The 16,827-nt window shown below is 38.0% G+C and overlaps 1 protein-coding gene across 1 annotated transcript; it reads right to left on the reverse strand.

Moving 5' to 3' along the window:
• Positions 1-2,637: 2,637 nt before the first annotated feature.
• POLR3G (polymerase (RNA) III (DNA directed) polypeptide G (32kD)) lies at positions 2,638-14,426 on the reverse strand. Its single transcript, XM_009997836.1, has 7 exons — positions 14,307-14,426; positions 12,188-12,317; positions 8,247-8,309; positions 7,449-7,504; positions 4,173-4,223; positions 3,198-3,326; positions 2,638-2,724 (listed from the first exon to the last, which is right to left on the reverse strand). Exons 1-7 carry the CDS (start codon positions 14,424-14,426, stop codon positions 2,638-2,640), a joined length of 636 nt encoding a protein of 211 aa, XP_009996138.1.
• Between the last annotated feature and the right edge of the window lie 2,401 nt (positions 14,427-16,827).

Below are 16,827 nucleotides of genomic sequence, written 5' to 3' on the forward strand. Positions count from 1 at the left end.
CCATGTCTAGCACCATAACTAGAACCTTGTTTATCCTCTGCATGCCTTGTAGGACTTGGAACTTCTCTACATAATGTTCTGAGAACTTCTTAGTTCTGTGAAATGAGGATTAAGAAATAGGCATGAAAAATCAAGGTGAGGATTAGTGAAGTTCTTAGATGGTGATCTCCCTACCCACTGAAAACAGTGCCTTTTTTAGGAAGTAGCAATGCTCTTCCACTGCTTTTCAGATAGGATCTGAATATATGCCTGCCCAAACCCAAAGTGTGCTGAAACCCAAAGAACAATCTTAACTTCTGTCAGCATTACAGTTCTGCAATAAGTACTAAGCAATTGGAAAATCAGCTTATAAAAGCAGCTGCAAGTGTGCCAATGGGACAGCAAAAGCAGAACTCTGCATGTTTGTAAGTGCTGGCCTTGCTGGCCATTGTCAAACTAGTCCTAGAGGATCCATCCTAAGACTCTGTAGTTTCCTCAGGAGGACAGAGGTGACCATAGTTCACCTTTTAAAGGTCTCAAAAAGACCCAATTTCTGCGGGACTAATATGCCTCAACAGCACAGCAGGGAGGCTGTTGTCTCTCCCATTGGCAGTGTGATGAACAAGTCCCTGATCCCCAGGAATTAGTATCTGCTATAAAATAAGGCATTGTACCTGTTCACACAAGCCACAGCTTGTGACCAAATTGTAACTCAGGCAGTAATGCTTTTCCAGTGTTAATTCCCTAGTTCCATCTTTGGTTAAAGCCACTTACTTGCATTCCTTGAGTGCGAGACAAGGAGTCTCTCACTGTTTATCTTGCATCAAGGGTAACAGCTCATAGAAGAGCAGACTAGCTGTGCTTGGGGCAAGCATATATCTTTTCCAACACCCTTGCCATGTTTACATCTTCTGTTTTTCTCTTGTGTATCACATCCAAGAAATAATAAGCACCACTGTTCAAGAAATAACTGCTGGCATGTGTGATGTTCAAATAAAATTATCAGACAGAATACATTTCCTATGCAATGCAGCAGGAAGTTTATTAAACATGATTTGTAAAGGTATGAACCTCTCAAAATAAAATTGGTATACCTCTGAGGTGTGACCTCCATAGCATTTCAGTGTAATTTCCTTTACATCTGATACGTATTTTATCAGAATACTTGAAAGCTACACCTTAATGAACAAATTCTTACTGCACACAGAAGTTCATGGAATAATGTAGTACTGTTTGCGAGTCAGCAGTGAGGTAAAGTACTGCCTGACAAAATGCCAAGCTTGCAAGGAAAACTTCTGTACTTTCTTTTGCAAATAAAATAATTGATTTTGTTCTAAAACTTCTTTCATTAGACCTGATAACAGCACTAGGTATCAGGAACATGATGCTTTACAAAAGTAAAAAAAAACACACCAAAATATGGTGATGATCAGCAGCAATGTCATAACACTTACCAATTTGTGTCATCAAAGAACAATAGGACACAGAGAATGCTCTGTTATTTCCTTAAGTTTAGGAGTAAGTTTGATACACTTCAGCTGTTGGTTCTCAAATAAAGTTAATGTTTCTAAACATTTTGGTTTTGGTATTCTCATAATTCTTTATTTTTTTTCCTAATTAAACCTCATGCATCGAGGTATTCTTTTCCTACCTCTTCAGGTAGTTTTTTGTTTGTTTTTTTTGTTGTTGTTGTTGTTGTTTTTAAATTGATTTGCTGTCTGTTAAGTTTCTGTCTTGTTTATTCTGTAGAAAAGCAAATAAATGCATTCATAATTACACAGGTAGCTACCATCTGCCATCTCACTTAACAGCTCTATGAGGTAGGAAAGTTAGTACCACTGTAAGAGGCAGGGAAACAGATGAAGAACTGGAAATTCTTACCAGTAATCTGTGTGCTACTGGTAAAAACCAGGATTCTGTAATTTCAGCCTTAAATTCTGCCATATATTATTTGTAAATTAAATTACCCTTAATTATTACTTACACTGATTCATAAAGGTAATGTAACACATTAAATATTACAGTTTCTTCTTACCAAAATACTAAAAGTAAGTTCTTTTAACCAGAATAATAGCTCTTAAAAATATTCTCATTATGTTGTTTGTCCATACTATTAAGCTTCTTTCAGAACAACTTGTATTAAAGTGCTGAGTGATCAATTATTTTCAGCCACCTGGATTCAAAAGTTACATGAATTCCTGCAGAGAACTCAGCTGCCAAGTACAAGCAGCTTACATCCATAAAGGCTGGATCTCTTTTTTTTCCTGCAGTCGTCAAGAATTTTACAATTATTTTCAAGATTAGACTGCTAAAGCTTAGAACTGACTAGTGCAAATGCTTAGGCACAATTTTGATTAAAATGCATTCCTTCTTTTTCTGTGCAGAGGCAATACAATGGCATATGACTCTTGTGAGTCAGCATTCCAGAGACCCTTAAAAAGGCTCATGTCTGCAGAACGTTTGGCAAAAGAACAAAACACAGGATCCCACATCCTGTTTCACAGCATAGTGCAACTGAAACTTGTTCAATGTGTGTCTGGAGAGCGTGCTTAAAAATCAACAGGGCTAAAGCATGAGTTTTGTTGATCCCCAGCCTACCTCAGGAGTTCTACTTCAAGTAGTGTAAGGCTTGAGCAGTGCACCACCTAGCAACAGCAGTTAGTATGTTGCTTCATCCATGTTGTCATCACTGCCAGCACCAAAGTCATCCCCATCTTCAAAATATGAAGAAATGTAGTCATTTTCCTAAACAAAAGGAAAAAAAAAGAAACAAACCCTATCACTGCATCTGTGGAGGAGACATTTTTTGAAAGAAATGTGTTCTAAGCTGTACTTGGGCACCACTGTTTTGAAACAGCAGTATGAGTTTTATTATTATTTCTTGGGAAAGAAAAAGCACAAAATACTGTAATGAAGTTCTGATGTCTATGAAAGGAGAGGCATCACTTTTAGTGATGAATCACAGTACGTACTGATAGTGGCAAGGCATAATTCCTACCTGCAAGATCTTTTTCCAGAGGTATTTGGGAGTAACCAGTCTAAAACACCTACTAAAGTATAACACAATGGTGTGAACAAAAAACCCAATGCAGTAATGCCTCTCACTACAACTCCCCTCAGTGTCAGAAAAGCTAGGGACATTTTCTTTGGCTGGCAGCCAACACCCTGCTCCAGGAGTGGGGTCTAAATTTGTCTAAGTAGGAAAACTAACATGATACCTCTTCATGCTCCTCTTCGTCATATTCCTCTGGTTCTTCCGCTTCTTCATCATCTTCACCTTCTTTGTCTTTTGTTTTGTCTTTCTCATCTTCAGATTTTTCTTCTTCATCATCCTTCTTTTCCAACTCCTGTCACAGGGAAATCTTTACAATCCCAGGTAATCCCATGTTACAGCACATCCTTCACACTACCAAGATATTGTGCTGCAAGACAACTAGCATAACAATGCTGTGCAAATGTGTTTTGTCAACACCTTAAGTGATGTGAAGCAGAACTTCCTAAGAACTTACTTGATGAAGCATTAACCCTCAGACTTGAAGTCTAAAAACTATGTCTTCTGAAATAAATTGAGATGATGATTTCTCTTTACCATCAGCTGTTAGACAGTAAAAGGCCATATCATCCTTGATAAAGCAATATCAGGAGCTCTATATATTAATGTACCAAATAACTGATGGATCACCAATAGAAGAAATACAAGGCTGCTCCCCCTCTCAGCTTCCTGCTGCCCCACAGCAGGTAGTTGCCTCCACAACCCAGATCATGCTTCTTCTAAACTCTTCTCTTCCTGTATGTTTCTTCCCTCTCATATTCCTGTTTCATTTACAGTGTCAGTAGATTGGTGAAACAGCAATGGATTTGAAAGCTCTAGCACCAGTTCCTCCTTCAGTAAGCTCTAATAGTAGCTCTGCTGTTCACAATCAGACTACACTGCTACTCAGTGAAGAAAAAATAACTGGTCATTGTGCTCAGAGTCACACAGGAGCAAAGAAAACATCTCCTCCACAGCCAGTCTCCATCCTTATCCTCTCCTTTGGGCTACCACACTGCACAACAATGGGTCAGAGTCAAATAGCAAAAGCCAGAAAAAGGTTGCTCTGGTTATTCCATTTGTATCAAAAAACAAACTAAAAGTTTCATTTTCCTTCAGCAATTTCTACTGTACAATTTAGAAACAGTTATGTAACTCTTACCTCAAATTTTTTCAATACATCCAGATTACTTTTAGGCTCAGAGCTTTTTGCCTTTTTTGGTTTTGCACCTGCAGAAATAAAATACATCACTGTTTTGTTTTTTTAATATGGAAAAAGACTAATTGTTTTCTTTTACTTGTTCTTAAGAGCTTACATCTTAAGAATGCTATGGAAATCCTATACTATCTATATTAAAGTAACCTTAGACTTTGAGCTAGATCATTCATGGAGCTATAAAGGCCCAATTTATCCAAGTGATGCCTACAGAGTCAGTCTGAAACTCACTTTGAACAGTTGACCACAGGTTTGGCCAAAGTATGACATTCAGCTTTACAAAATACTTTCCACCTACATATTCACCGGATTTTAAGAAACTAGAACAAAATCTCAATTTTTTGTTTTTCATCATGTTGGAAAGAGAAAAACTCATTAGTGTTACTAATTTATGCAACACATTAATGACAGTTGGGTGCTTCAGATAAATTAAAAAATGCACACAGTAGTTTATTAGCTCCAAAACAGTAGGCATGGTTTGTGCAGCTAGATGGCTTTTGGACCACAGCTGGCTCTCATCTAATGAGTCCACAGAATTTCCACCTAGTTCCTTGATTCAGGAACATAATCTTTTTTACCAAGTTACTCCCTAAAATCCTACCTCATGCTACTTAACTATATGGTGGAGTGAAAGTCAAAGATAGCATTCCTTACACACAGTAAGAGGCACCTGAATTGCAACACCCTTAGCCAAGGCTGCCCCCAACCCCAGGAGTGCAGTTTGACTCGTAGATGAGGACAACCAAAAAGCTCCAGACCGAGAGATGTACTGATGTATTTAGAGACCCGTGAGACATCCCATTTCCACAATGGATCTTGACTTTCACTGCTGTTTCAGCATGATGACATAGAACTGGGAAGGCAGGGCTGTACCTAACAGAGATGAGCTCATCAGCAGAGTAGAACTGCCCATGTAGGGGCCATACTGCTGTAGCTACACAGCTTCTGATGGAGCAGGCAACTCCAGGCAAGCTAGCCCAAGCAACCTGCACCACTTTTATACCAGGCTGCACTATGTAGTATCTGAAAGAAAAACAGCATGCACTGATGGAAGGGATCTCCTTCCTAGATCAGATAGTGACCCTATGTTTTCATCTGGCCCAATACTTAAGGAAACAGAACACTAAGAGCTGCTAAGAAGACAACTGTATTTTGCCAAAAGTGATTGTTATGAACAGCATTCAGTTCATTTCGGCATTTTGTCTAGGAAAGATTTATGCAGCGAAGGCACCACACAGAACTGAGGGGAGTCAAGCAGCTCTAATAACATGAGCAGTGTCAAAGCAGACACATCTAGAATCAAGTAGGCTTTTAAGGAGAGCAAGTACAAAGTGCAATTCAAAATTATCATCATCTCTGCACAAACCCCTGCAGGCTTTTAGAGACAGTGCCTATAAAACACACAGCCTGGAATTCAAAACAGACATGCAAGATCGTTCCTTAAATGCTGGACATCTCTGAAGCTCGTAACAAAATTAGAGATGGTGACCCTCCATTAGTAGAACTTCAAGCAAAATAGCTCCTTGCATTCCCGTAGCTTAAGAGATGCAATGGAATACAACCCAGTATTTCCAAGTACAAAGGAGTACAACCAAGTATTTCTCACAGTACTGGGGCCTCAATGCACACATCAGAGTGCTATATTCACATATATATATAGCTGGCCTACAAGAGATGAACCCTGTCAATGGGGTTTGTTTTTTTGGCATTGCACTACTGGTATCAAGGATACTGTGGTCCCCAGCCCAGGATAAGTGTGGGACAGATGTGGAATTCCACCCCAAAGTTTTGCCAGCAAGAAGGCAGGTGGTCAGGTCTTGAGATTCAAACATTTGGGGAAACGAGAAAGGGAAGGGAGAGTTGTGTAAAAATGGGGTGGTCCCTGTACATGTAAATGGCATGATTTTTTGCTTTTAGAAGAACTTAATTTTTTTTTTATCCAATCCAATTCTGAAGGTCAGCTGATCTTTACCATCACAACTGTGTGAGAAAGTGTGCCTTTAAGAGCAAACAGAGAAAATGGCACAAAAACAAGAGGAACAATCCCCCACAGCGAGCACTGATTCTCTCTGTGTTTATAATAATCACAATATTATTGTAACAAGGAATAATAAATCCGGGTGTATGATTTCACTGGATCTTATTATTGTAACAAGGAATAATAAATCAGGATTATTTTGTTGGATCTTGGAGAGCTAGCTATGGCATATAGGCTTATAAAACCTTATGCAATTTCTTATTTTGAAAAAGAAAAAAGAAAGCAGGTATGCACTGGTTTCCTCTTCAGAGACTTTGTAAGTAAGAATTTAATTTTTAGTTGAGTCTTGCAGTCTACCTTTAGTACCGTGCTTCTCAGTGATGCTCTTAAAAGGAACAAAGCTTCCAGCTGAGCCAGCCTCCATGACTACTGCACATTCACTTTTCTTTTTCTGTTATACCCTTGAACTGAAAAATGACACATGAAGGACTTGGACAAAGAGAACACAAAAGTAAACAATTCAGACCTCTAGATACAGAAGGGCAACTTGTTACTTCACATCAACAGAGCAACAGACTTGTACAAAGAACTTGAAATAACAATAATGCATACTAGAAAACACTTGGAAAAACAAATACATGGATGATGCTGTTCAATAAGAAAGTTTTCTTTTCCTGTAAGAACAACCAATACCAGCTCTAACTGCTGTTGAAGGATCTGGTTCAGAATTCTGCAGAAGAAAGCTGAAAATAAACAAAAAAAGTAAACCCAGGGAAAGTAGAAAATAACCTACAATGAACTATATCTAAAAGGTTTAAAAAATGCAAAAGTCAATCAAATGATAAACAAGATAATTAAGCAACCCAAACTATAAGGGAAATCTGAAGAGGCAGGGGTTCACTGTACACAAGAAGGGTGGGTGCTGACTAAAGATACAAACTTGCAAACCACAAAATTGTGTGTTGATTTTTTTTTCATCTTTCACTGATACCTCACATGTCAAGATGGTGTATCAGAAAGGCAAGAAAGGAAGAATCTGTTTCAGTAAGTTAAAAAACCTACAGAAGCAAAGTAAAAACCACAGAAGACAGGTAGACTAGTAAATCAGTAAGAAAAACTCTGCCAAAAGCCCTGATTATTCAGACTAATTAACATTTCTATTATTTTTTTTCCCCCTAAGCCACTCCAGTATGTCTTCTATCACTCAATTAGTATGTACTAAAGGCTTCTTAAAATATATATATTCTACCTTTTTTGGTCTTTTTCTTTGGCTTCATCTCTCTTGGGAGTCTTCTCCAATCTGTACAGAAAACAGCTTAATCTAAATAAATGATGACTTACAGCAATAATCTTCCCCTTGCCACCCACCAAGGAAAGGGAGAGGACCTTGTGCTACTTACATGCATTTGTTAAGTATTTTAGCACATAAACCGTTTTATGGAATTCTAGCTATACTTTAAATTGAGGAATCTGAGTGAGGATTGGCATTTCACCCCCTTAATGACAACTGGCATCTTCCCCTGAGAGGCAAAGTTCAGCCCTTCCAGTGGCCCACATGCTTTTCAATCTACTTTCTATAATTAAGTTGGCAGCAGTGAGCTAAGCAGGTCCATGATTGTGGAAGTTTAATGTTATAAAACACAACTACCTGTGACTGAGAAATCAGGTTGGGTTATTTTTAGTAACACCAATGTTTGCTCCCAGTTTAAAACTGGGATCTGCATGGCAAGTAAGGTGGAAGGAGAGCTGGAGTGAGAGATAAAGCTTGCATTTTTTTCTGCAAATCAGTTGTTTCAACTGAGTAAATAAATAAAAGCAGGCTTGTTTCTTTTTTTTTTTTTTTTCTTTTTCTTTTTGGACAAAACAATACTTCACCTTGACCTGAAAACATGAAAAGGGGATAACCCTCAAAAAGGAATGTATGACGTAGTAAGGATTTGCATACTCTTTTACTGCTTGAAAAATAATCAATCAAACATTTAAATGAGTGGAACATTTCACACGTTAATAAATAATTAACCTTTGATAATATCGGGTATTACCTGGGGTCCATGCTGCATGCTCCTTTTCACTGTCCTGGTACTTTTTACTGTACCTCTCAATTGCTACAGAGAAGGACACAAAGAATATTGGATTCAATTAATTAAAAAGGAAATCCAGACACAGTCCTTGATATTTTCCTGTCACTGAACATACAGTGTATTTTTTCTCCCTCATTTAACACTTTTTTACACTCTTTGTACTTTTGTCAAGCTCCTAAAAAACAGTTTAATGTCACCACTTTGAACAGTTCTCTGGAACATACACAAGACTAATCATTTGCTCAGTGCTTGCAAGACGCAGAATTTATATCTCAAAAAAAAAGAAAAAAAGCAGAAAAGCCTGAGTATTTATTTTCATTTTGAAGCATTTCCTTCCAAGCAAACCATTCCCCCTCCAAAAAGAAACCAACTCAAAACAAACCCTCCAAAATGATTGTAATTTATATTTCTATCCTTGGAAAGCATGATAATGTAAACTGCCAGTAAAGTCACAGAAATAATGCTGAAAGATCAAATGAATGCCAGATCTTCTACTCTTCAACAATTTCACAATCAAGCCTTTGCTACAAAACCAGTCAGTGACATTTATCACCACTGTGCTAATCATAAAGCATAATCTAGAATTCTCAGTTCTCCAAAGGCCATGTCTCAGACTGATCAGCAGTTATAAGTACATCCATTTATTCTGCAAAAGAGCCTCCTTGAACAATCTCTGATGACAAAAGCAGTAAGAATACTTAAGTATTTTTATACCTGTCCCATTTGTTCTTACTAAATCACCATTTCCAGTGGCAAAATTACTCATTCTGATGGCACTAATAACTCATTACACAAACAGGGATAATTTTTGTGTGTATTGTACAGAAAATTGCAACAAAGTCAGGATGTGACCTTTACAGTAAAAGGCTTCTTTCATACTCACCAGAGAAAAGGGAGAAGGAAGATTCCAAAAATGAAGATCAATTTTAAACTTAGTTATGAGGAGGGCGAGCAGAAAACTTACTTAAAAGTGTGACACAGGAGCTTGCATTTAAAATGACACTGTCTAAAGGGGCAATTAACGTAGGTGGCTGTCAGAGATGCTGTCGGAAACTGTCAGCGTGGAGAAGGAAAGAAACCAGTCATTTTGACTTCAGCTCCAGGCTCTTCACTGAAGAACTAATTGCTGATACCATCAGTAAAAAAATACAATGGACTGCCTCACCACTCACTCCTAATGAATTAATTCCAACCCACTGCCAAGGTGATAGTTACCCAGTCACAGCAGATACACCTACAGGAAAAATATGAATGATTCATAGCTTATGCAGAGAGGAAAGCAGAGAACTCACTATATAAGAAGCCTGCTACTTATTTAAAACGAGTCTCAAAATGAATGATGAAGACCTATTCTGTATGGCACACTAATGCATCAAAATTGTCAGATAGTATTAGATGTGGCTTTCATTTACTACCTGAATAGTGAAAGAAAAGACAGATAGCTATAGCCTAACTAATTAAAATGTTTCCCTTCTCACACTTCAAAAGACTATTTGGCTTACAGCTGTTGTTCTGAGGGTTTACAACAATCCATTTGCTCTTGAAGCAAAGCCAATTAAAAAAGTTCCTGCCCACAGTCCCCCTCCTGCCTCTCTCTTATTCCTACCAGATGTTTTCATGACATAAAAGGGAGAAAAGGGCTGTAAACCAGATAGCAGAAAAGATAAGTTAAAAATAATCTACCTTGGGGGAAGCAAGCCATTTCTGAAAGCTAGGCTACTTCTGCCACATAATGCAATCCCAGCCACAACTGCATACTGTGACTGAGATGAAAGCAAGCTTTTTAAGCTGCAGACCACCACTGATGTAATTACACCCCACCACTCAGATGAGGCATTTTTATACAACTAGAGGTTCACTAAAAAGTTACCTCCTCTTACCCTTGGGGAGATGAGAACATCTGAAGCATTATTTGAGTGGCCTTCCCTACAAAAGCCAGTTTTTGTACAGAAACAGCCTTCAAAGCTGGTACTTCTATTAAGAAACATATTCAGCAACAGAAAGAGATTACCTCAAAAAGCAGGCTGCAGAAACAAAGATGATTTTGAGGTGAATTGTAAAAATGATCACAAAGCAGAGATGAAAAAGAGATGGAGTATGTTCTCATTGAAACATAATGGAAATATGTTAGTTAACTCCTTGGAAATAACCCTAAGCAGCTCTCAGGCATTGCATCCCCTTTTGTGCCTCAAATGGAAACAGACAACTTCAAGCCTGACAAAGATCAAGAGCAAGGCAAGACTCTAGTGATATGGACACGCGATAAAACAGTAATTTGGAATTCTTTTACCATCATAAAGGGACATAGAAATGAAGATCAGATCTGTTCTAGTCTCATAACAATGGTTTTATCTGGCTGCACTGTCAGCGTCCACCCTGGGCTGTGCTTGTGTGCACTACAACTGCCTGCTGCATCTTAGTGACTGCTGGACTCTAGCTGCAGGTCAGAGGGAATATTCTGCCTCTTGTGAGCCACCCTACTTGGCTGGCAGTGTGTTCACTGCCCACATTGCAGAGCACTGCTCCATTTTAAACAGCACCTCAGTACATGTAAACAACCCGTAAGGTGTGTTAACCAGGGTTACATTCAAAGCCTAATGGAAAAAAATAATGCAGTCTCAAAACCAGCTACAATTCAACACTACTCCGTGAAGAAAAACTACCAAAAATTCAAGGGTGACTGGACTATGTACCTATACAGTATCAACATCATGACTGTTCAGTCAGAAGATATTCTGATGGTTTGGGGGAAGAAATGCAAGCTCAAATTTTTAAGTTCCAGTCAGCTCTGATTATTCAAAATCTGCACAAAACACTAAGGAAAAGATTACCCAGTGTCTGACCACTCTGGATTTGCTGGGCATTTTTATAAGGCTTTTCAGCAACTGCCCACTGCACTGCCTGGGCCTCAGGTCTTACACACAGAGTATTTCCCATGTTATGTTATCAGCACTTGCCATATATATTTGCCATATTCAGAACAAGCATTCAGAAGGATGATAGAACAAGGCAAAAATCCCAAACACAAAGTAGCACTCCTCACATCAATAACCTCCCGGGACTGGTAGATTTACCCCCACAGCAAGGGAAACAGGTATTAAAGTCTTCCTACCCTTCTCTCCTTTCCTTCTCTCCCACTATGTCAGTTTTCTGACCAGGAAGCAGGGTTTTTAACAGTACAATGATGTATGACTGTATGTCAACTATAGCAGAGCATTTATTGTTATCAAATAATAGCAAACTGATTAATTTTTAATGACTTATAAGCAAAAGCCATTCTTAGGTCAAGTAGAGTAAGATCAAGCTTTGGCTTCTAATGCAGCTCTGCTTCTGCTGCAAACCTCAGTAAATCACTTATCCTCATCTCAATCTTCGTATATCAGGTGGCTTGTCAGTAACACTGATTTTCCCTGAATGGACTCAGGGGAAAGAAAAAAATTAGTACCTTTCAGAATGGCCAGCTATTAAATATAACTGATTATTTTAAGTATGTTTTTATGCAATTAAAAGGGAAGCTGCATTTCAACACTGGTATTTACTACCAATTTCTTTGCTCCAATGCAAAATTTCAAGGGTATTTTAACAAGTGGAAATGCTTATTGTATTAGTTAGAATAAAACTGAAAATACTTCACAGCTGATCTAAGTGTTTCTTGCTGTACAACAAATGAAACAGATGTTTGATACCTCTCTTTTTCACACAGTAGTTGCTTTCCAGTTACAGCACTTGTAGGTTTGACATACAGTTTCAGTAAAAGCAGAAGAATTTCCAACTGTCTTAAGCTGCCATTTTTTATTCCTCATTATTAGCATGAAATACATCTTCAACACATGCATTTCACTACATCATCCTTCAGGGAGTAATAACTACAGAAGTTAGAAATAAAAAGCACACAAACAAACCTTCACGCTCTTCTTCTACTGCCAAAAAATACGGCATTCTTTTCATAGTTCCTCTAAAGTCTTGTTTTAAGGCCAACATGTAATCTTCATCTTCTCCTGTTTTCAGAGGCACTGGCTTATTGTCTGTACTCTGTACAAATTATGTTTATTATTTATAAGGTCTTAACATACGTCAAAACTATGCATTATGCTACTTTGCAACTATATTGCATTCCAACATGCAGAACTGTTTGCAATTAAACTTATACCTTTTATGGCTTCACTGTATCTTTCTGCAAAAATATATCAAGAAATCAAGGGAAAAAAAGGTATTAACACTGTGAAATAGTGATTCATAGTCATGTTAAGCTGCCAATTGCCAAAAACAGGTTTTCACACTAGCCTAACTTACTCAGAAACTACTGCTTCCCTCTTCAGAGTAGCACTGGCCTTAACCTCTTCTAAAACAGTATTTTAACTACACTAATATGTTTACTCTGAGTAACATGGACACCCTTCCCACCACTATTGTCACAGACACAGACATAGGTTGTGTTGTCATACAACCAGGTAGCACACAGGTCCTCACACAATTCAGTTTCTGTCAAATGAATTTAAATTAATAGTAAAAGTTTGGAATTTTTTTTATTTTTTTTTTTTTGGAAGTTGTTTGAATTATGAATCTTTGAAATTGGGAAAGATAAATTAGCAAAATCAGTTTTTAAAAATAAACAGAAAACTAGAGCCAGAGAGATAATTATAGAGTAGATGTTGTTTCTCTCACCTGATGGCGCACAATCAATACCTGGGTGGCAGGTTGCAAAGCACAAAGTTATGTGACAAGTCCTGGAGCTGGATCATGAAAGGAGTTTACTTCTTCCAGCTGTATTAGCTGGCCAACATTTTAAATTACTAACGTTGCTGTTAGTAAGCTGATGCTCCTTAACTGGGTTTCCAATTGCACTTACAGGAAATGCACAAGAACTCAAAAAGTGCCTATTAGAAATAATGGCAATAATTCACTGCTTAAAATAATTTCAGTCTAAGTCAGTCAACAACTGCAATATACTTTTGGTCACTGCTCAGTCATTAAATCTAACTCCTGAAATTTGTATCCATACTAGTTATGCCCCTGGGTTAACTATGGTTTATTTGAATGACACTAGATTTCCCCTGAAAATTTAACCTGGTTCTGAATTTTTTTTCCCCATCAGGAAGAAAGCATCTTTAGTTCTGCATGGTAATCATTAGATACACTGGGGCTAATAATTCTCCTAAAAGGCTGATTCACTGCTGACTGTAACTGCAGAAGCTGTAGATTACACAGGATTCACAGAATCACAGAACAATTCGGGTTGGAAGGGACTTTACAGATCATCTAGGTCCAACAGACTGCAACATTCACTCTAGGAACAATTACAGATGGTTTGCTATCAATGAAATTACTCAACTTAGTTAGAGGTAGTCTAAGAGGATACATAATATCTGGTTCAGTGAGTCAAAACCTTGTGTCAAAGTAGCATTCAGAGAAAATTCTGTGTAGCCGAATTTGCAATTACATGTCAAACTTGCAAATTCTGTATCAATATGTGAGATTAAGAAAAACTTCATGCACCTTGACCAAACTGTGACGTAACTGGGAAGTTTTCTTGCATAAAACTGCAACATTTTAAGACTACTTTTCCATCTCAAAATCATCCAAGTTTCCCTGCACTGTGGAACTGAGCCAGAAAAGGCTCTTTCTTCCCCTTTCATTTAAAAATACATTCCAAATGCAATTAAGTTTTCTTCATTGCATAAAATATCATTCGGGTGTTTTTAATTATTTTCAAATTTTGCCTACTGAGAGACAATACAACTTCATTTCAAACAAATGCAGATACCCAGGGTTTCTGTCACTGTAATGTCTGGAAGACCAAGTAATTATGAGCACTTCAGTGAACCAACATTTTGCATGCAATCTAGTTAAATATGGGATGCAAAGCAAAGAGGTTAGCAAAGGGGTAGGAAGCAATAATAAGAAAATCAATTATTTACATTATATGCTTCAAAATTGGCCTAAAGTGCTTAAAGCTGTTAATGTATTTAGTTCCATTATCTAAACACTGAGAGTGTGTTCTCAGATACCTGCAGTACTTACAGGAAATGGTGGTGGAGGCTTACACATGACATCAGGGAGAGCTGCACCTTTAGCAAAGCCAATAGCCTCAACATCGAAGGTAAATGAAGCTCGTCCTCTTCCTCTACCTGACCCAGCCATCTGGAGGTGCTGAAAATATTACAGATTTTTAAAGAGTTACTTTCACTACATTTATCAAATGAATATATGTATTACCTATAAAATTTATGTTTAGAAAAGATTAATTTTAAAACCACTCTTGACAAGAAATTTAACTAGCAAGATGACTTTAACAGATAAATAAATACCAAACATTTGGCAAATGCCAAAATCAACTCAATTCCCTGCTTTCTTCTAGCAACCTCTGCATGCCCAAAATCACCTCCTAATCTTGGAATTTTAAACTTTCTTCTTTTAAACCTTCTTTTTCCTCTTTTAAACCTTTAAACCTTTAAATCTTCTTTAGATACACTGACTTGAGTTCAATCAGGGTAGAAGCAGCAGGAACAAGAGAAGATTTAAAAAAAAAAAAAAAAATATTATTTTTTTTAAGTTCAGGGACCCTAACCTTTCTCAGAACTTCTCTCCAAAAAAAGTTTGTCACTCATGGCTTTTTCACCCTTCAGATTATTATTTTCCCCTTTTCCTAGTTTTGGGAACTGATACAGAGCCAAATGCAAAGAGGTTCAAGGTAAAACCATCTAGGGCTTTTATTCCCAAAAGCTCTCTCAGCTCCACTACAGCACATCCACAAGTGAACTGCTGATAAAAGCAGCTTGTTTCTAACTTAAATATTTTGTAGAATCATAGAATCACAGAAGATGCTGAGTTGGAAGGGACCCATCAGGATCATCAAGTCCAACTCCTGTCCCTTGTGTAGGGCATCCCTAGAATCACACCATGTACCTGAGAGCATGATTTCACCAAGGATATAAAAGAATAAATAGCCTGCAGAACTACATTTATAGTCACAACTCACCACCTTCACTGTTATGCCAATCTCCCTCTCAGGACTGTAAAACCCATGGGCTGGCAGGGAAAGCAAAATGTGAGGCAGATATTTTTTCCAGGGGAAGAAGTCAAGAAATGGGACCCAAGAGAAATAACGTGCTACTGCTGTTCCTTTCTCAAGACCATGTGCAGATAAATTCAAGGCCCCAGCTCAGAAATCTTATATGCTGTTTATCATTCATTCCAATATTACCATATTGCACTTAGTAAGAATCATTCCAGGCTGACTCTTGTACCTGCACCCTCACAACTGTTCCTGCTGTGGGTGTGTGGGCAAGATAAGTTCAAAGAAGAAACAGGAAACAGCACAATACCTATAGCTTCTCATACCCTTGCCTAAATTAACAAGGAACCTAAGACAGAATTAGTATTAGGAGCAAAGAATTGCATACTTAATATTAAGATCTTTTAAGACTCCCTCAAATGGAGGCAATGGCCTTTTTATTAAATGCCAGTGAAAAACAGGTTGATGCAAGTATAGTCATTATTTTCAAGAGGAATAAGCTCTTCTTAGACAAAACAAAATCACATTCTCTATTTCCACATCACTCAGCAGCACAGAAAACTGCCTAAAAATAAGCACAGAGACCTAAATAAATCATTTAAAGAGAGACAACAAAGCAAAAGCTAAGTCTGAACATTTAATTAACTGGAAATTTAAAAAAAAAAAAAAAAAGGCAAAAAAAAAGAAGAAAGCACAAACTCATTTGAAAACACGATGAAAAGCAAGATGTGGGCCTGGTAGAATGGAGATAAAAGATACAGTAAAGCCCCAAACATTAGCAATTCTATTATCTAGGTGTGAAAAAAGTGAACCAACCACAGAAGAAAACAACAACAAAAAAAAACAGAGTTAAGGGAAACACCCAGCCAACAAGGAGAAGCATACTGCACTAAATATAGTTAATAGAAAAGTCCATTTTTAAAATGGTGCTTTAAAATGAATGATTGGTCAGATTCTCCTGCCAGCACGCATCAGGCTGATGAGAAATAAGCAGCCTTAAAACCAGCAGCATTCCAACCCTGCAGCTTCACTGAAGCTTGTGATTTATTTGTATTTTCAAGCACATCATAAACCTGTCAGTGGCCGAGGACTGGAGAATCCGTGAAGGAACTAACCGGGATGTATAACTAAGTCACCAGGCATGACAAAGCTACCACAACCAGTGTTCTGGCTGCCACGAGGGATGCTTAATGGAGTACATGGGCACATCTTCGTGATTGTGAGTGTCCTCTGTGTCACGTACTCTACCGAAGAGAAGGCGGATTTCAGGTTTAAGCCTTTCCAAGCCCTTTCAAGCTCAGCACGAAGCTCGGGCGGGCGGCAGGAGCCCCCGGGCCCTCCTTATCATACCTTTTCCTCAGAAAACTCTCGGTTGCGTTCCGATCCTTGATTTTCAGGCACGGGCGCGATCGGAGGGCTGAAATTTAAATACTGAAAGTTGGTGTTTTGGTGGTGCTGTTTGTTTTTGTTTTTGTTTTTTCTTTACCTGACGCCCCTGGAGGCAAAAAGACAACTTGTCACGGGGGG

Source organism: Chaetura pelagica, unplaced genomic scaffold (genome assembly GCF_000747805.2).
Source record: "Chaetura pelagica isolate M959 unplaced genomic scaffold, ChaPel_1.0 scaffold84, whole genome shotgun sequence".
NCBI classification, from domain to species: domain Eukaryota; kingdom Metazoa; phylum Chordata; class Aves; order Apodiformes; family Apodidae; genus Chaetura; species Chaetura pelagica.

Coding starts and splice junctions, on each gene's coding strand:
- POLR3G (XM_009997836.1), bottom strand. CDS start 14,426: ATGGCTGGGTCAGGTAGAGGAAGAGGACGAGCTTCATTTACCTTCGAT. Junction 12,318..14,306: donor AGCCTCCACCACCATTTCCT/GTAAGTACTGCA, acceptor TAATTTGTACAG/AGTACAGACAATAAGCCAGT. Junction 3,327..4,172: donor ATGTATTGAAAAAATTTGAG/GTAAGAGTTACA, acceptor TCCCTGTGACAG/GAGTTGGAAAAGAAGGATGA.